The following is a 12,037-nucleotide window of genomic DNA, read 5'->3' as shown; positions in this document are numbered from 1 at the left end:
CCTCTCACAGCAGCACTGCAGAGAATGATAGTACATGGATTTCACTGATGTACATTTTTTTCTGCTGTGCAAAATGCTAATTTGCCTCTTTGGAACAGTTGAAACAAGTTAAATACAATGTATTTTAACAAAAGGTGTTGTGCAATAACGACACAACTACTAAGAACATTTAAAGTTTGCTGTCTTGCTTAGATTAACCCAATTCTTTAACAGGAAATTTCATTTCTTGCTTGCCCCATCGTGTCATGAGAGCGCAAGTTAGATTGTCTGAGTGGTGTAATTGTACATTTCCACACTCTAACAAGGTTTTGGCTTTTTTTAATGTTGAGCCCAGAGAACGGAAGGGAGGACTACAAATTATCTGTATGCTATCCTTAAAATACTGGCATATTTCTTTCAAAAACAGTATTTTTTTCAAACTCAAGATAGATTTGCTGGTGTTCCTGCTGTTACTTGAATGGAAATATTTTACACTGAATAGTTTTGAGCACTAGAATGGTTCTTCTCAATAAGCACAGAAGTTATAGTGGCTCATTATAATAGACAGTGATTATTCTGCAAAACTTTTGACAAAAAATTGTTTTGTCCATCACAGCAGATCTTTCCTGCCATAGCCAAATGGCTGCTATGTCAAACATAACCTGTTTCTCCAAGTCAAACGTAAGATAAGACGTAATTTCCACCTCCAGAACTGATAGTTGGAAAGGGATTATAAATTTGATCATGGGAATTTTTTTCCCAACTAAGTCTCTTCTATAGCTATCTGGTAGAAATGGGGAAATCTATTATTACGTGGGTCTAACAATGCTGTCTTTTTCAGATGTCCCTAGACAAGAAATATTTTTTGAAAAAAAAAAAAAATTATAGTTACTGAAATGGCTTCCACAAGCAGTTTTTGGTCTTCACGCTGCTTTTTGTGATAAATGGAGAGAAAAAAAAGCAAGTCCACAATGTCTCTTCTGCTTGTCTATAGACATCACTAAGTACGTTTCCTGGCTGAATGAAGTGTAGAATTTCAGTTCTGGAATACTTAGTTTACATAATTTACAGTACACACACATATATATAAAAAAATGTTTTGCCGTTTTCTGCAACAATCCTTTATTTCCCTGTGAAGACCATTTTTCCAAACTAATTATCAAGAAAGTATTCAGAAATTTGGTATCGCAAGAGAAATCAAACTAATGTGACTTGAAGCCGGAAGAGGATTTTGTTTGACAGGAGAAAACACATAAAAGAAACAGCAATGACTATGGCTTTCTTTTAAGACGCCTTCTTAGAGTGTAAGTGCCTCCATTGACTTTAAAGAGAACCAAAGCTGCAGACTAACTCAGATGTAGGTGCCTACACTGTGAAATTGCGAAGTAGGAGAGATAAATTGTGTGCTAACTTGCAGGAAAAAAAAAAAAGTAATAGTGTTTTGAGGTTTTTTTGAGTAACTTTATGATGCACTGGACAGGGAAGCTGCAAAACAGAGATTGCATACACGAAACAGGATGTCCAGATAGTCACTTTGGTGCCTAAAAGAAGACTCTAGATCCAGCCCAGTGACCAGATGTCAAAAAGTTGGGTATTGTGGACCTTCTTAACCCAGGTCAAAGTGTGGAAGGTGTTTAGAGCTATTTACTGAAGGTCATAATCTGAAATATTTTGGCAAGAGAATCAGGGAGACAGAGTTGTGTTCCAACTATTGCAAAATATGCTACAATGATTAGCTAAGATTTGCTCATTCAACGGAACAAATAAAGGCACATAATACTTCTCCTTACAAAGAGAGGGGGAAAAAGATGTTAGGGGGAAAAAAGAGACTTTGAGTGGAGTTGTGGAATGTATGAACTTTTTTTTTGTTGAACTCTATAAATATTCTTTAATTCTAAATCCCGTTTAACAAATAAGTAGTCGATCTCTCTTGTTGAAAAAAAATCGACAGTTTGAACAACTTCTCTTGGAAAAACAGTTTTGCTGAATTAATCAGATTCACAAATGTTTATATCACTCTCCAAACTTTGTTTTTGCAAAATATGCAGAAATATTTACAATTTTGCTTCTGATTGCTAAGTGCAGAGAAGGAAGAGACTGATTGATCTAGAAACGGGAAGAGTAATATAGCAGGCATTTGAACTGTGTATATTTTGATCTGAATGGGTTGTACCTGTTGTGCAAAGGGATGTTGTTCAGAGCAGTACAGAGGATTTCTCTGGCTAATTTGGAAGACTGCAACAATTATAGCAAAGGAATTTGGATCAATTACTATTAGTCGAGGATCTGGTTTCTGAGAGTGACTAACAAAGAGCTTTCTAAGGAAATGAAAAAAAAGGAATAATTCAATTGTCCATAAAAGAGAGTAGAAATTATTGGTTAAAAAGCAATTTTTAATCCTCATAACATAAAGTAAGATTTTTGTTTATTTATTTCCTTGTAAATATTTATATGGAGGATGTAAATACCTCATGCCTGTCAGTAGTAAAAAAAATTTTAAAACACTTTCAAAATCCTTTTGGTGTTAGACAAGAGTTTGGAGATTTTCACACTGGATTTTCCAACTGAATCTGTTTTTCTTTTCTCTTTGTGTATCTGCCGCTTAATACTTCCCTGTCACACAGGCTTGTTTTTTCAACTATATATGCTCTGAGGAAGGATTTCTCAAGTTGACTGTGGTCTCCTGGTGCTCTTCTTTCTCGGTGATCCCACCCACTTAAGGAAACTCACTGATGCGTGAATGCTGCAGACTCATTTCCAAATCTTTGATAAGATTTTGCCCCGTGTGAAAACTTTTCCTTCAGTCCGAGAATTTTCCCATGATTCCCCTGAATACCCGTTTGAGAACATCCTTCTAAAAGGAGGTGAAATTAATCTCCACAATCATTTTGCAAGTTCAGACTTCGCTCAGGGAAACTCTTCAGTGGCCTTTGGCTTTTCAGTGTACCAGGATTAACTATTGCATAGGGAATCAGAAAGGGTGGGAGGAAATTTGCATTCTCTCTGATTGCTAAATATTAACTTTCTTCCTTTCAGGCTGCTATAGCAGGAGGAACTACTATGATCATCGACTTTGCCATCCCTCAGAAAGGCTGTTCTCTTATTGAAGCCTTTGATACATGGAAAAGCTGGGCAGACCCTAAAGTGTGCTGTGATTATTCACTACATGTGGCAGTTACATGGTGGAGCAACAAGGTAGACACAATAGCAGATTTTCAATTCCATGAATTGGTACCACACCTGCTTTGAATTAGTTCTCACATGGTAAATATAGCTTGCTGGCAGTGTAATAGTATTTTTGTGTGTAAAAACTACATTTGAAATATTCCACACCCTTCTAAAAGTACATGTATTTGGAAAAAAAAAAAAAAGTAAGTCTGCAGATGATAGCCTATATCTTTGGATACTGCTGCACAAAGTTAAAGGAAAAGGAAGCAATTGTGCAAGACAAAGACCAGGCAGGCCAGAGGGGGCAAGAGGTGTTTGCATAAATTTTGACTCCTGTTACTTGTACACTTTATAATCCTATGCTCGTGTTGAGTCTTAGTGGTATGGGTTTTTTTAATAAGGGTATACATGAAAAATTTGACACTTAACTTTGTTTGTAAAGGAAGAGTTCTATTCCTGAGTGACCACAGTAATATCTTCTTAAAATAAAGCAGGACTGGAGCTAATAATGACTTGAATGTGAGATTATCTAAAAAACCTTTTTGGAATTTACATATAGGAGAATTGTCCTTGTTATGTGAATGTTTGCTGATAGCCTGAAAGCTTTACTGAATAAATTAACTTTTCAGGTACTTGACATCTATCTGAACCTGACCTATGTTTTACAAGACCAGTTTGGATTCTCAGAGAACACGCATCAGTACAGAGATATATTAAGTAAATTCCATTTTAAAATACGAGTATTTCCTCTAATTTTTGACTTTTAAAATATATAAACCAAAGCCTTCACTCTGCAAACACCCCATCTTTGGTCTTCTGTGCACTAAGCCCTAAATAGACTGGCTGCAACTTCTAGCTCAAAGCAAAGACGTAAAATAAATTCTCCAGTGAAGTTTGAGGAATGTGCATTTGAAACAGCCTTAGTAGAAAACAGTGAATTGTACTGAAAAATCCAATAAAACTAGGGAGGTGTAAATCAATGAAATGTTCTGGTTTATGTTAAGAAGTTAACTGTTTCTAAAGGGCAAGATTGAAAGGAATAGAAAGGTCTGGTGTTTTGTAACTGTAAAACAGCTGGGTAAAGAAGACTGCTATTTCATGCCCTTCTAATTAGCTATCATCTCCTCAGGATTTAAAGTATTGATTAAAAACATGCATTCCTTACAATGCCTTGCCTTAGTCATAGCAACTAGTGAAGAAGAAAATAAATGACATGCCTCTATATTTGTGCCAGAGCAGGGCCTTATGTCAGGTATATATTTGTTTGATAATTCCTACTGAAGATATGCTCCCATCCCTCCTCTGGATAAGTCCAGAAAATTTCCTTGGGTTTTATATCAATCTCTCACCTTTCTTGGGCAGATCCAACCAGATTATTAGAGAGAAGATGAATAATAATGTTTTATTTTTTGAAATGAATTCATCTTGTGGAAATTGTAATAGCATCACAGATATACGTCTATTACTGTCACTATCATTTTACTGGGAAGGAAGAGCCAAAGTTAGGTAATGGATAGTTCTAGCTAACCAGCTGTACAAGGAACCATTGGGCTAAAATCTATAGCTTTCTTTCTTTCTTTGTGACATAATCTTTTGCTGGGCTTCACAGATGCTAGCAGAAGCAGGGAATCCTATCAAGGAGTGCATACAAGCCTGCTCTAGATGCAGGCTTGCATCTAGAGTTTTAGAGCCATTTTGTTTGACAACAAAATATTTCAAAAGGCTATGTGTTGTTTAGAGTCAGGACAAAGTTCTAGGAGATAAGATCTTTTCTGTCACTCGGTTATTTGCCAGAAGCTGAAACATATTACAATCCAATTTTGAAAATAAATTTTGCACAAATCTCCATACTGTATATGTTGGATACATTTGTTGCAATATTGGGCTGGGTATTTCCAGCATCAGGAGGTTTATTTGGAACAAAATTCTGCCACACTATTTTTTGCAAAAAGCATTCCCTTCCTGCAATTAGCTTGTGCTTCCAATATCTGCACTGCAGTGGTACTGGTTTATTTACTTTGAGAATCAATTTGGTACAAGAACAACAGTATAAATCAGTCTTTAAATACGTGACTTGGGCTGTTTGGACTGAACATATATGTTTGATGAGTGAGTAAAGGCTCACTCTTTATACTTATAATTTCTTTATACAAAATTATTAACAGGTAAAATATAATATTGTTGATTTTAAAAAATTGCTGGCTGTCTTTCAGGTGAAGGAAGAAATGAAAACTCTTGTTCAAAACAAAGGCGTCAACTCCTTCAAGATGTTTATGGCTTATAAAGATGTATACATGGTCAATGATGAGGAGTTATATGCAGCCTTTTCCTGCTGTAAGGAACTTGGAGCAGTTGCTCAAGTCCATGCAGAGAATGGGGAGCTAATTGCACAGGTAGGCATTTGATATTTTGTCCATCAAAGTCAGTAATATAAACGGTCCTGTTATCTGAGCACTTCAATAGGTGTAATTGTACCATCACCGCATCATAGGGAAAGGCTTTTGTACCCTATTTTGCTTCCAGGGAACTGAAGACAAACATCTTGTCCAAGATCCTAATGGATGCTTGCGGTAGGCTAAGAATTGTAACCTGCAGTCCTGTGCTCAGGGTGGACAGGAGGCAAACGATCCATATAATGAGAGTTATACTTGCAGTATGATACATATACTTGCAATATAATATATATACCCAACTGACAAAGAAAGCTACAGTCAGAACCTGACCATCGACCAAGTCAAAAGGGGGAATGCTCAGCCAAGTATCTAGACGTCAGGTGTGTGATGCCTAAACCTAGGTCCCTCCAAACACAGTCAGCTCATCTAACAGGAACAAACCCAGGAGTATGGAGAAAGCTCCACTGACTGGGCACAAAATTCTCAACATCCCTCTGTGCATAGTTGGCCTCACCTCATGCTTGCTATTGCCATCTTAGTGCTATGTGGAGGCACTAGGAGCATAACTACACTGATGTCTTTGAGTTTCTTCAACTATTCTAATCAATAGTGTTTTGACTAGGTCAACAGTGCCCCAGGTCCTGCAATGGAAATGAATTTGTTGCTAAGTAATCTTAAATCAGCAAAGCATAGGTTCCTGGAATACAGCAGAGACAAAATCTTATGCCTCTTAAAACCTTGGAGCCTCATTCAGAGCCTCTGCATGTGTATCTTTGTGTTTAGTAAGGATCTTTCCATTTATTTCCAGTGAAGTGTTAGTACTGTCATCTCAGTTACTGGCTGCGATCATTTAAGAGTACATATTGAGAGACAGGTGGGGTTTTCAAAAGCAGTGATTTACCCCTGCAAGCCAGTGGAGTGTGTTCTCTGAAGTCACTTAGGCATTCTGAGACCTGTGTTTATTGAGAGATATATTGGATTTCAGTTAACAATAATTTATCTTGAAAAAAATCATAACTGCCTTGTTTTTTTTTTTTCTGTGACTAGCTGCAGTGGCTGGTTTAGGATCCATTTCACTGGCAGCATGTCCACAACACCGTGGTTGCGCTTTAACTGACTCTTATATGTTTTTGTGTGATGTTCAGGGTGCAAAGAAGATGTTGGCAATGGGAATAACTGGCCCCGAGGGGCATGAGTTGTGTCGTCCTGAAGAAGTGGAAGCTGAAGCTACGCAAAGAGCAATTACCATAGCAAATGCTGTAAACTGCCCCCTTTTTGTAGTCCATGTAATGAGTAAATCTGCAGCAAAGGTGATAAGTAATGCACGAAGAGAAGGTAAAAGTCCTAATTATTTTATGCTCGGGCAATGGCATTGGAGGAAGGGTGACAGAAAACCAAACATTGCATCGGTGTCTTACTTGTCATGGGTGCCATAATGCTCCCACAGGTGAATTTCTTGGAGTGGGACGTCTAAACTGTGTGTGTGTGTGTTGTGGGGCCCAAGGGGAGCTAAGCAGCGTGGAAGAACAGCAGCTGGGATTGAGACTTTCCCTTCTCTCCAGAACAAACTTTTTTCTCCTTCGTACTGTATCTCCAAGGTCAAAGTGATGGCCAGGACAGAATTATTGCATAAAAAACTATGTGACCAGTGCAAGACAATATATGCTTTGCTATTAGCTTCCCTTGAGTTATAGTCTGCAAGCTTTTACCAACTATTTAGACGAGAAATTCTACAACAGAGACCACACCATGTTTTTACAAACAGTGCCATAACACGACAAGGACTCCTATTCACTGGGCACTTAGAAATCATGGTGGTGATGATGGTGTCTGAAACCTCAGTTCCCTCCAGGGAAGGGTTTCTCAGGTCATGCACTGCAGTTCTGGTCATCTAAAGGGGCCCGACCCTCTTGGTCATCTGTTGGCCAGGCTAGAAGCAGCCTGAAGGCTGTAGGGATTCAGGATATTTTACCTTCTCATCCATAAATTCATCCAGAGCAGCCTGTGGAACCACAGCGCTGAGGAGACATTATATGGGTGGAAGGAACAGGACAGAAGCACGTGATTTGGAGGGCCTAAAACTTTATGGAGTATCTGTCCTCATTATCTTTTTACATCTCAACTCGTGTTCATCTGACCTAACATGAATTACGTACAGACCTTGGTTTCCTTATTTCTTGACTTTAGTTAATGTTTACGGAGATTATTACTAGCAAAATGCAGAGTATGAAAGCTTGACGGAAGTGCAATCAAAACCAGCATTATATCATTGTGCTAATATAGATGGATACGTTTATGTGAAATATGTATTGATTATGACTTCTAGTAAGACTTATCAGTAAATCACTTTTATAAAGGAATCTACCAGCATATTTTTTTATGAGCACATCTTTTAGTATTGTGCTATATTAGCTTCCTCCACTAGATGTCAGTGCTGCTGGTAATGTGGATGTCTGCCAGCGTCAGTGTACAGTTATTTGTACAGTCCCAGGTGTGGTGTCAACATTAATGACAAGAAGCTGTAACAACAGTTAAAATACCCGGATTAAAGACGAATCACTGGCTGTGAACATAAAGGAGCTAAGGAAGAACGTGGTGTTTTATAACAAAGTAAGAAATTCTATGCTGATAGTAAATACTGTAAAATATTGTTAGGTATGTGTTGTAAGAATAGTCTGCAGTGCCAGTTTGATAACTGACTTAATATATGCATGCTTCTTCCATGTGTAAAAAGAAGAAATTGGTACAATTTATGCCGATTGCGGTGCAAATTGGATTTTATGTCTTCCTGGGTTGATGCAGTCAGAATCATCAATGCTTGCCTTTGTGCACAGCGACATATAACATCTCTCCATAATTAATTTCTATTTGCATGGAAGTATACTTTTTAGAAACAGAAATCTAGGATTGATTAAGAAATTTTGAAAGATCGCTAGCGTATCATAAAGATAATTACAACAATTATAGTTTTTAATGAGATTGATCTGAATAAATTCTGGCAATTAGAAATTCATTGTTGTTAGTTTCAGTTAATAATAATTTTCCATTCTTCAATTAAAAGTGGTAAAAGAAAAAAAAAGGAGTTCCAGACAAAAAAAAAATAAATTCTCAAAGTATTGTATGAATGACATAAATAAACGCCAAATATTTTACTGAAAGATATTCAGCATGGACAGGTTAAAACCATTCTAATGTGAAAGCTGTGTCAACTCTTAAGTACCAGAAGCATTCGAAATATTCACTCTAATGTAGTTTATTCATCTTTTCAGGATTATTTCTCCATCTCTTGATGCTAGCTTCCTGCTGTTTACAATTGTGAAATTTTTCATGTTCCTTTCCAAGCACTTAGCATGAAGTACAGGGTGTGGGTGCATATTCATCCTTGCCCGTGTCAGAGGAAGATTGATATCCCCTCCTCTTCCTCAGAATAGGAACTGACCTCAGAAGGGCAAAGACTGATCATCAGTGAGCACAATCTATTTTCTGGGTGACAGTGTGATACCAGAATTGAAGCATTGCTTCTCAAATTCTCTGCAATGGTGATTTTCCTAGTCAAAGATGTAAGTCAGAGCTTGATTCCTCTTTGTCCCTCATTTAGCTATACAAGGTGAAAAATAATATTAGAGCTAGAGACTGAAGGCCTGATACAGTTTGCTGAAGACAGTAGGCATAATTCTGTTGTCTTCAGACCTTAAAGGCTAAAATCAGTCATACAGACTGTAAAGGGATACTAGTTCTTACATTAGAATAGGCAAACTTAAGGGGAATCACATGAGTGACCATCTTTCCTTCTCCCCTCCGTGCCAAAGTCCACCATCTATGTCTGCTCTGATCTCCAGCAGTGCTACTCACTGAAGGAAATCTCCAGATTGTAGCAGCGTGTTTTTCATATACATCAGTAACAGCTACAGTGCTGCTGAATATTCAACAGGAAATCCAAGATTTCCATGTTGTGACTGTGTTGGAGAGGGACAGGTTAACTCATGCCCCCATCCTGTTCTTTTTTTGGGCTCTACCAGCCTGTTTGCCAAAAGCAATGGCTCACCAGTTCTCCACTGGAGAGGGTCAAAGAGACAACCTTTCTGTGAGAACTGTTCTTGTTCATCTCAGTGGGCTGTTTCTTCATCCCTACGCAAAACATGATCTTGAATCTTACTAGAATAGGTAGAGGAACTGTCAGCTTCCACAGAAGGGCAATCTGATATCTCCATGTGCACGACAGTCTTGTTCTGTTGAGTGGAAAGACAGAAAGGATCCTCTTCTCACTATTGTGTAAAGTCTTCCCTACAATGAGAAGACAAGGCTGTAGAGCGCAGGTGTCTCCATCTCCTTGTTAGGACTACCTGATGTGAACTTACTGGGGAAAACTAAGCCCTGTCACCCATAGCTTCAGCCAGTAATGCCTATGGGGAAGCAAGGCTAATAAAATGTGATATGATTTATACTCCCTCCCACTTAAAAATGCTTTAATTCTAAGTGTACTAAGTCCTAGAGACATGTCCCTTTGCCCATTTAACTGTGCCAAGGAAAAAAGATATTCTCGTGCAGATCAGAACTAGAGAGCAGAATTTTACTAAAAAGACATTTTTAAAAAGGTTTCTCCCATGTAAAAAAGTGCATACAAAAATACATACTTGGTCAGATTACAAGAAGCTTGCTTAGACTTATCAATTTGGTACCTCCTAATACCAGTCACAGGTTAGTTCTGCTCTTAGTGAGAGGAAGGGCATGTTCCTAGCTGGGGGTATACAGACTCTCAAGCTGATTCTGAGCACAGGAGTGCAACTAAAAATGCCACCTTTTTAGCTGGCTCATGCAGGAGAGCTCAGGTCCAGACTGTAGATAGCCTAACTGATGCAACGCGATGTCTTATTCAATAAACCCTGCCTTGCAATTCTGCTTCTTTCAGATCATAGCTGGTCAGTGAGTATCTTTGCCCCATATGGCCTTATCTTAAGTGCTTCTGAAACTTTTACTAGAATAAGGACACAGGGACCAGTTTTTCAAGCCTGTAAATGTTAGTGTTTCTCAAGATTATAACTCTTTCTGAGTTCTGATAGGGAGTAAAATAAATTGCAATTACGTGTTCTTCTTATAAAGTAATTTGTGTGAAAATAGCTCTTGCCAGCCAGTTTGAGCATCTGATGAAGACGCCATGAAATCCACAGCTATTTCCCAGCAGCTGAGATATCATAAAGACCGAACAGCAGAACACTTTCTGCTTACTGTTTTTATCGAATACAGGAAAATATAGCAAATGGAAAGATCTGATTTATTACCGCATTACTCCGTTTTTATGCCTATAGGCAGAAGCCAGTCAAGCTAGAAAAACCTTAAAGCAGAATTTCCTTGTTGCCAATCAGGCTAAAAGAGCCTTAATGTAGAATTTCCTTGTTATTTGAATTAAAGCAGAATCTTGCTATTTTTGTCCCCTTCAGTCTGGCTAGTCACGGTCCAAATGAAAAACAAGAAATCACACAGTCAGCAAAAGTGTCCAGATGTAGTCCATTGAAGCTGCAGTGTTCAGAGTCAAAATCACTTGAGAAAATGGCTTGTACTCCTTCCCACTCATGGGAACAAGGGGAGCTGCTCAGGTCAAATTCTGACTGCAGAAATACTGTCTTGAGCTGTGGTACATGAGCTAGAATCAACTCAGCATAATACGACTGTGAGCCTGGAGACTTCTTTTCATTTTTATGTTGTGAAACTGAGATAAGAAAATTATTTATGGAAGCTAAACGTTTACTCCTTTCCTACCAGTTTAAATTTTATCATTTATAGCTATGCCCTAATGATTCATAGGTCAGGCTTAAGTATCTTTAGCTTGTTTAGATGCAGCAGGAAAGACACACCATACCCTACTTCTCCTTCCCCCGCTTTCCTACTGAGTTTGCTCATGAAAAATCTGTCAATAGCCTAATAGGTTATATATTGGTTGGCTATTGGTTGTTGGTTGTATTGGTTTGGTTATATATGCAGGATTGGCTATATATGCAGGAATTTTTCTGTATGTATCTAAGTTTGTGGCAGCCTTCCCTCAAATACCGTTTGGAGTTGCCCAGGGAAGGCCAAGATCCCCCTGACTGCTGCAGCAGCTCTCAATTAAGAAAACACTAGTCTGACTCAAACCTCCACGTTCACTGAGTGGTCATATCACTTCCATGGATGGCCCAAACTACAACACTCATATTCAGTGCTTTAAGTTTTGAAAATAAGGTGCAAATAACAGTAAATAACTGCTTAAGTCATGATTTCAAGTCCAAAAAATGGTGGTGGTCTTCCTCTGAGCCCAACTGTAAATCTATAATATATGTAGCTAAGTGGGACTGGGAGCTTAGAATGATCCGAGCTGAAGTGTCAATATGAGACAAGCACGTTCAGTATGTCAGAGCATGCTAAGGTGATTAAAGCAACTTAATAATGCTAATAGGGAGTCTTTAGGTCGTGGAAGAAGTTATGCTACATAGTACTTGGAGTACATGTACAGTACAGCAATG

The 12,037-nt window shown here is 38.2% G+C and overlaps 1 protein-coding gene across 1 annotated transcript in view; it reads left to right on the top strand.

The window, feature by feature from the left end:
* Window positions 1-12,037, top strand: part of DPYS (dihydropyrimidinase) — a 33,743-nt gene that overhangs the window by 1,113 nt on the left and 20,593 nt on the right. Inside the window, exons 2-4 of the mRNA XM_074573659.1 lie at window positions 3,016-3,174; window positions 5,361-5,540; window positions 6,686-6,875. Of these exons, the coding sequence (XP_074429760.1) occupies window positions 3,016-3,174; window positions 5,361-5,540; window positions 6,686-6,875 (529 nt within the window). The remainder of the gene's footprint in view (window positions 1-3,015; window positions 3,175-5,360; window positions 5,541-6,685; window positions 6,876-12,037) is intronic.

Source organism: Larus michahellis, chromosome 2 (assembly GCF_964199755.1).
Source record: "Larus michahellis chromosome 2, bLarMic1.1, whole genome shotgun sequence".
Lineage (NCBI taxonomy): Eukaryota > Metazoa > Chordata > Aves > Charadriiformes > Laridae > Larus > Larus michahellis.
The sequence above is the reverse complement of the archived record's forward strand: the minus strand, read 5'-3'. Positions and strand labels throughout refer to the sequence as shown.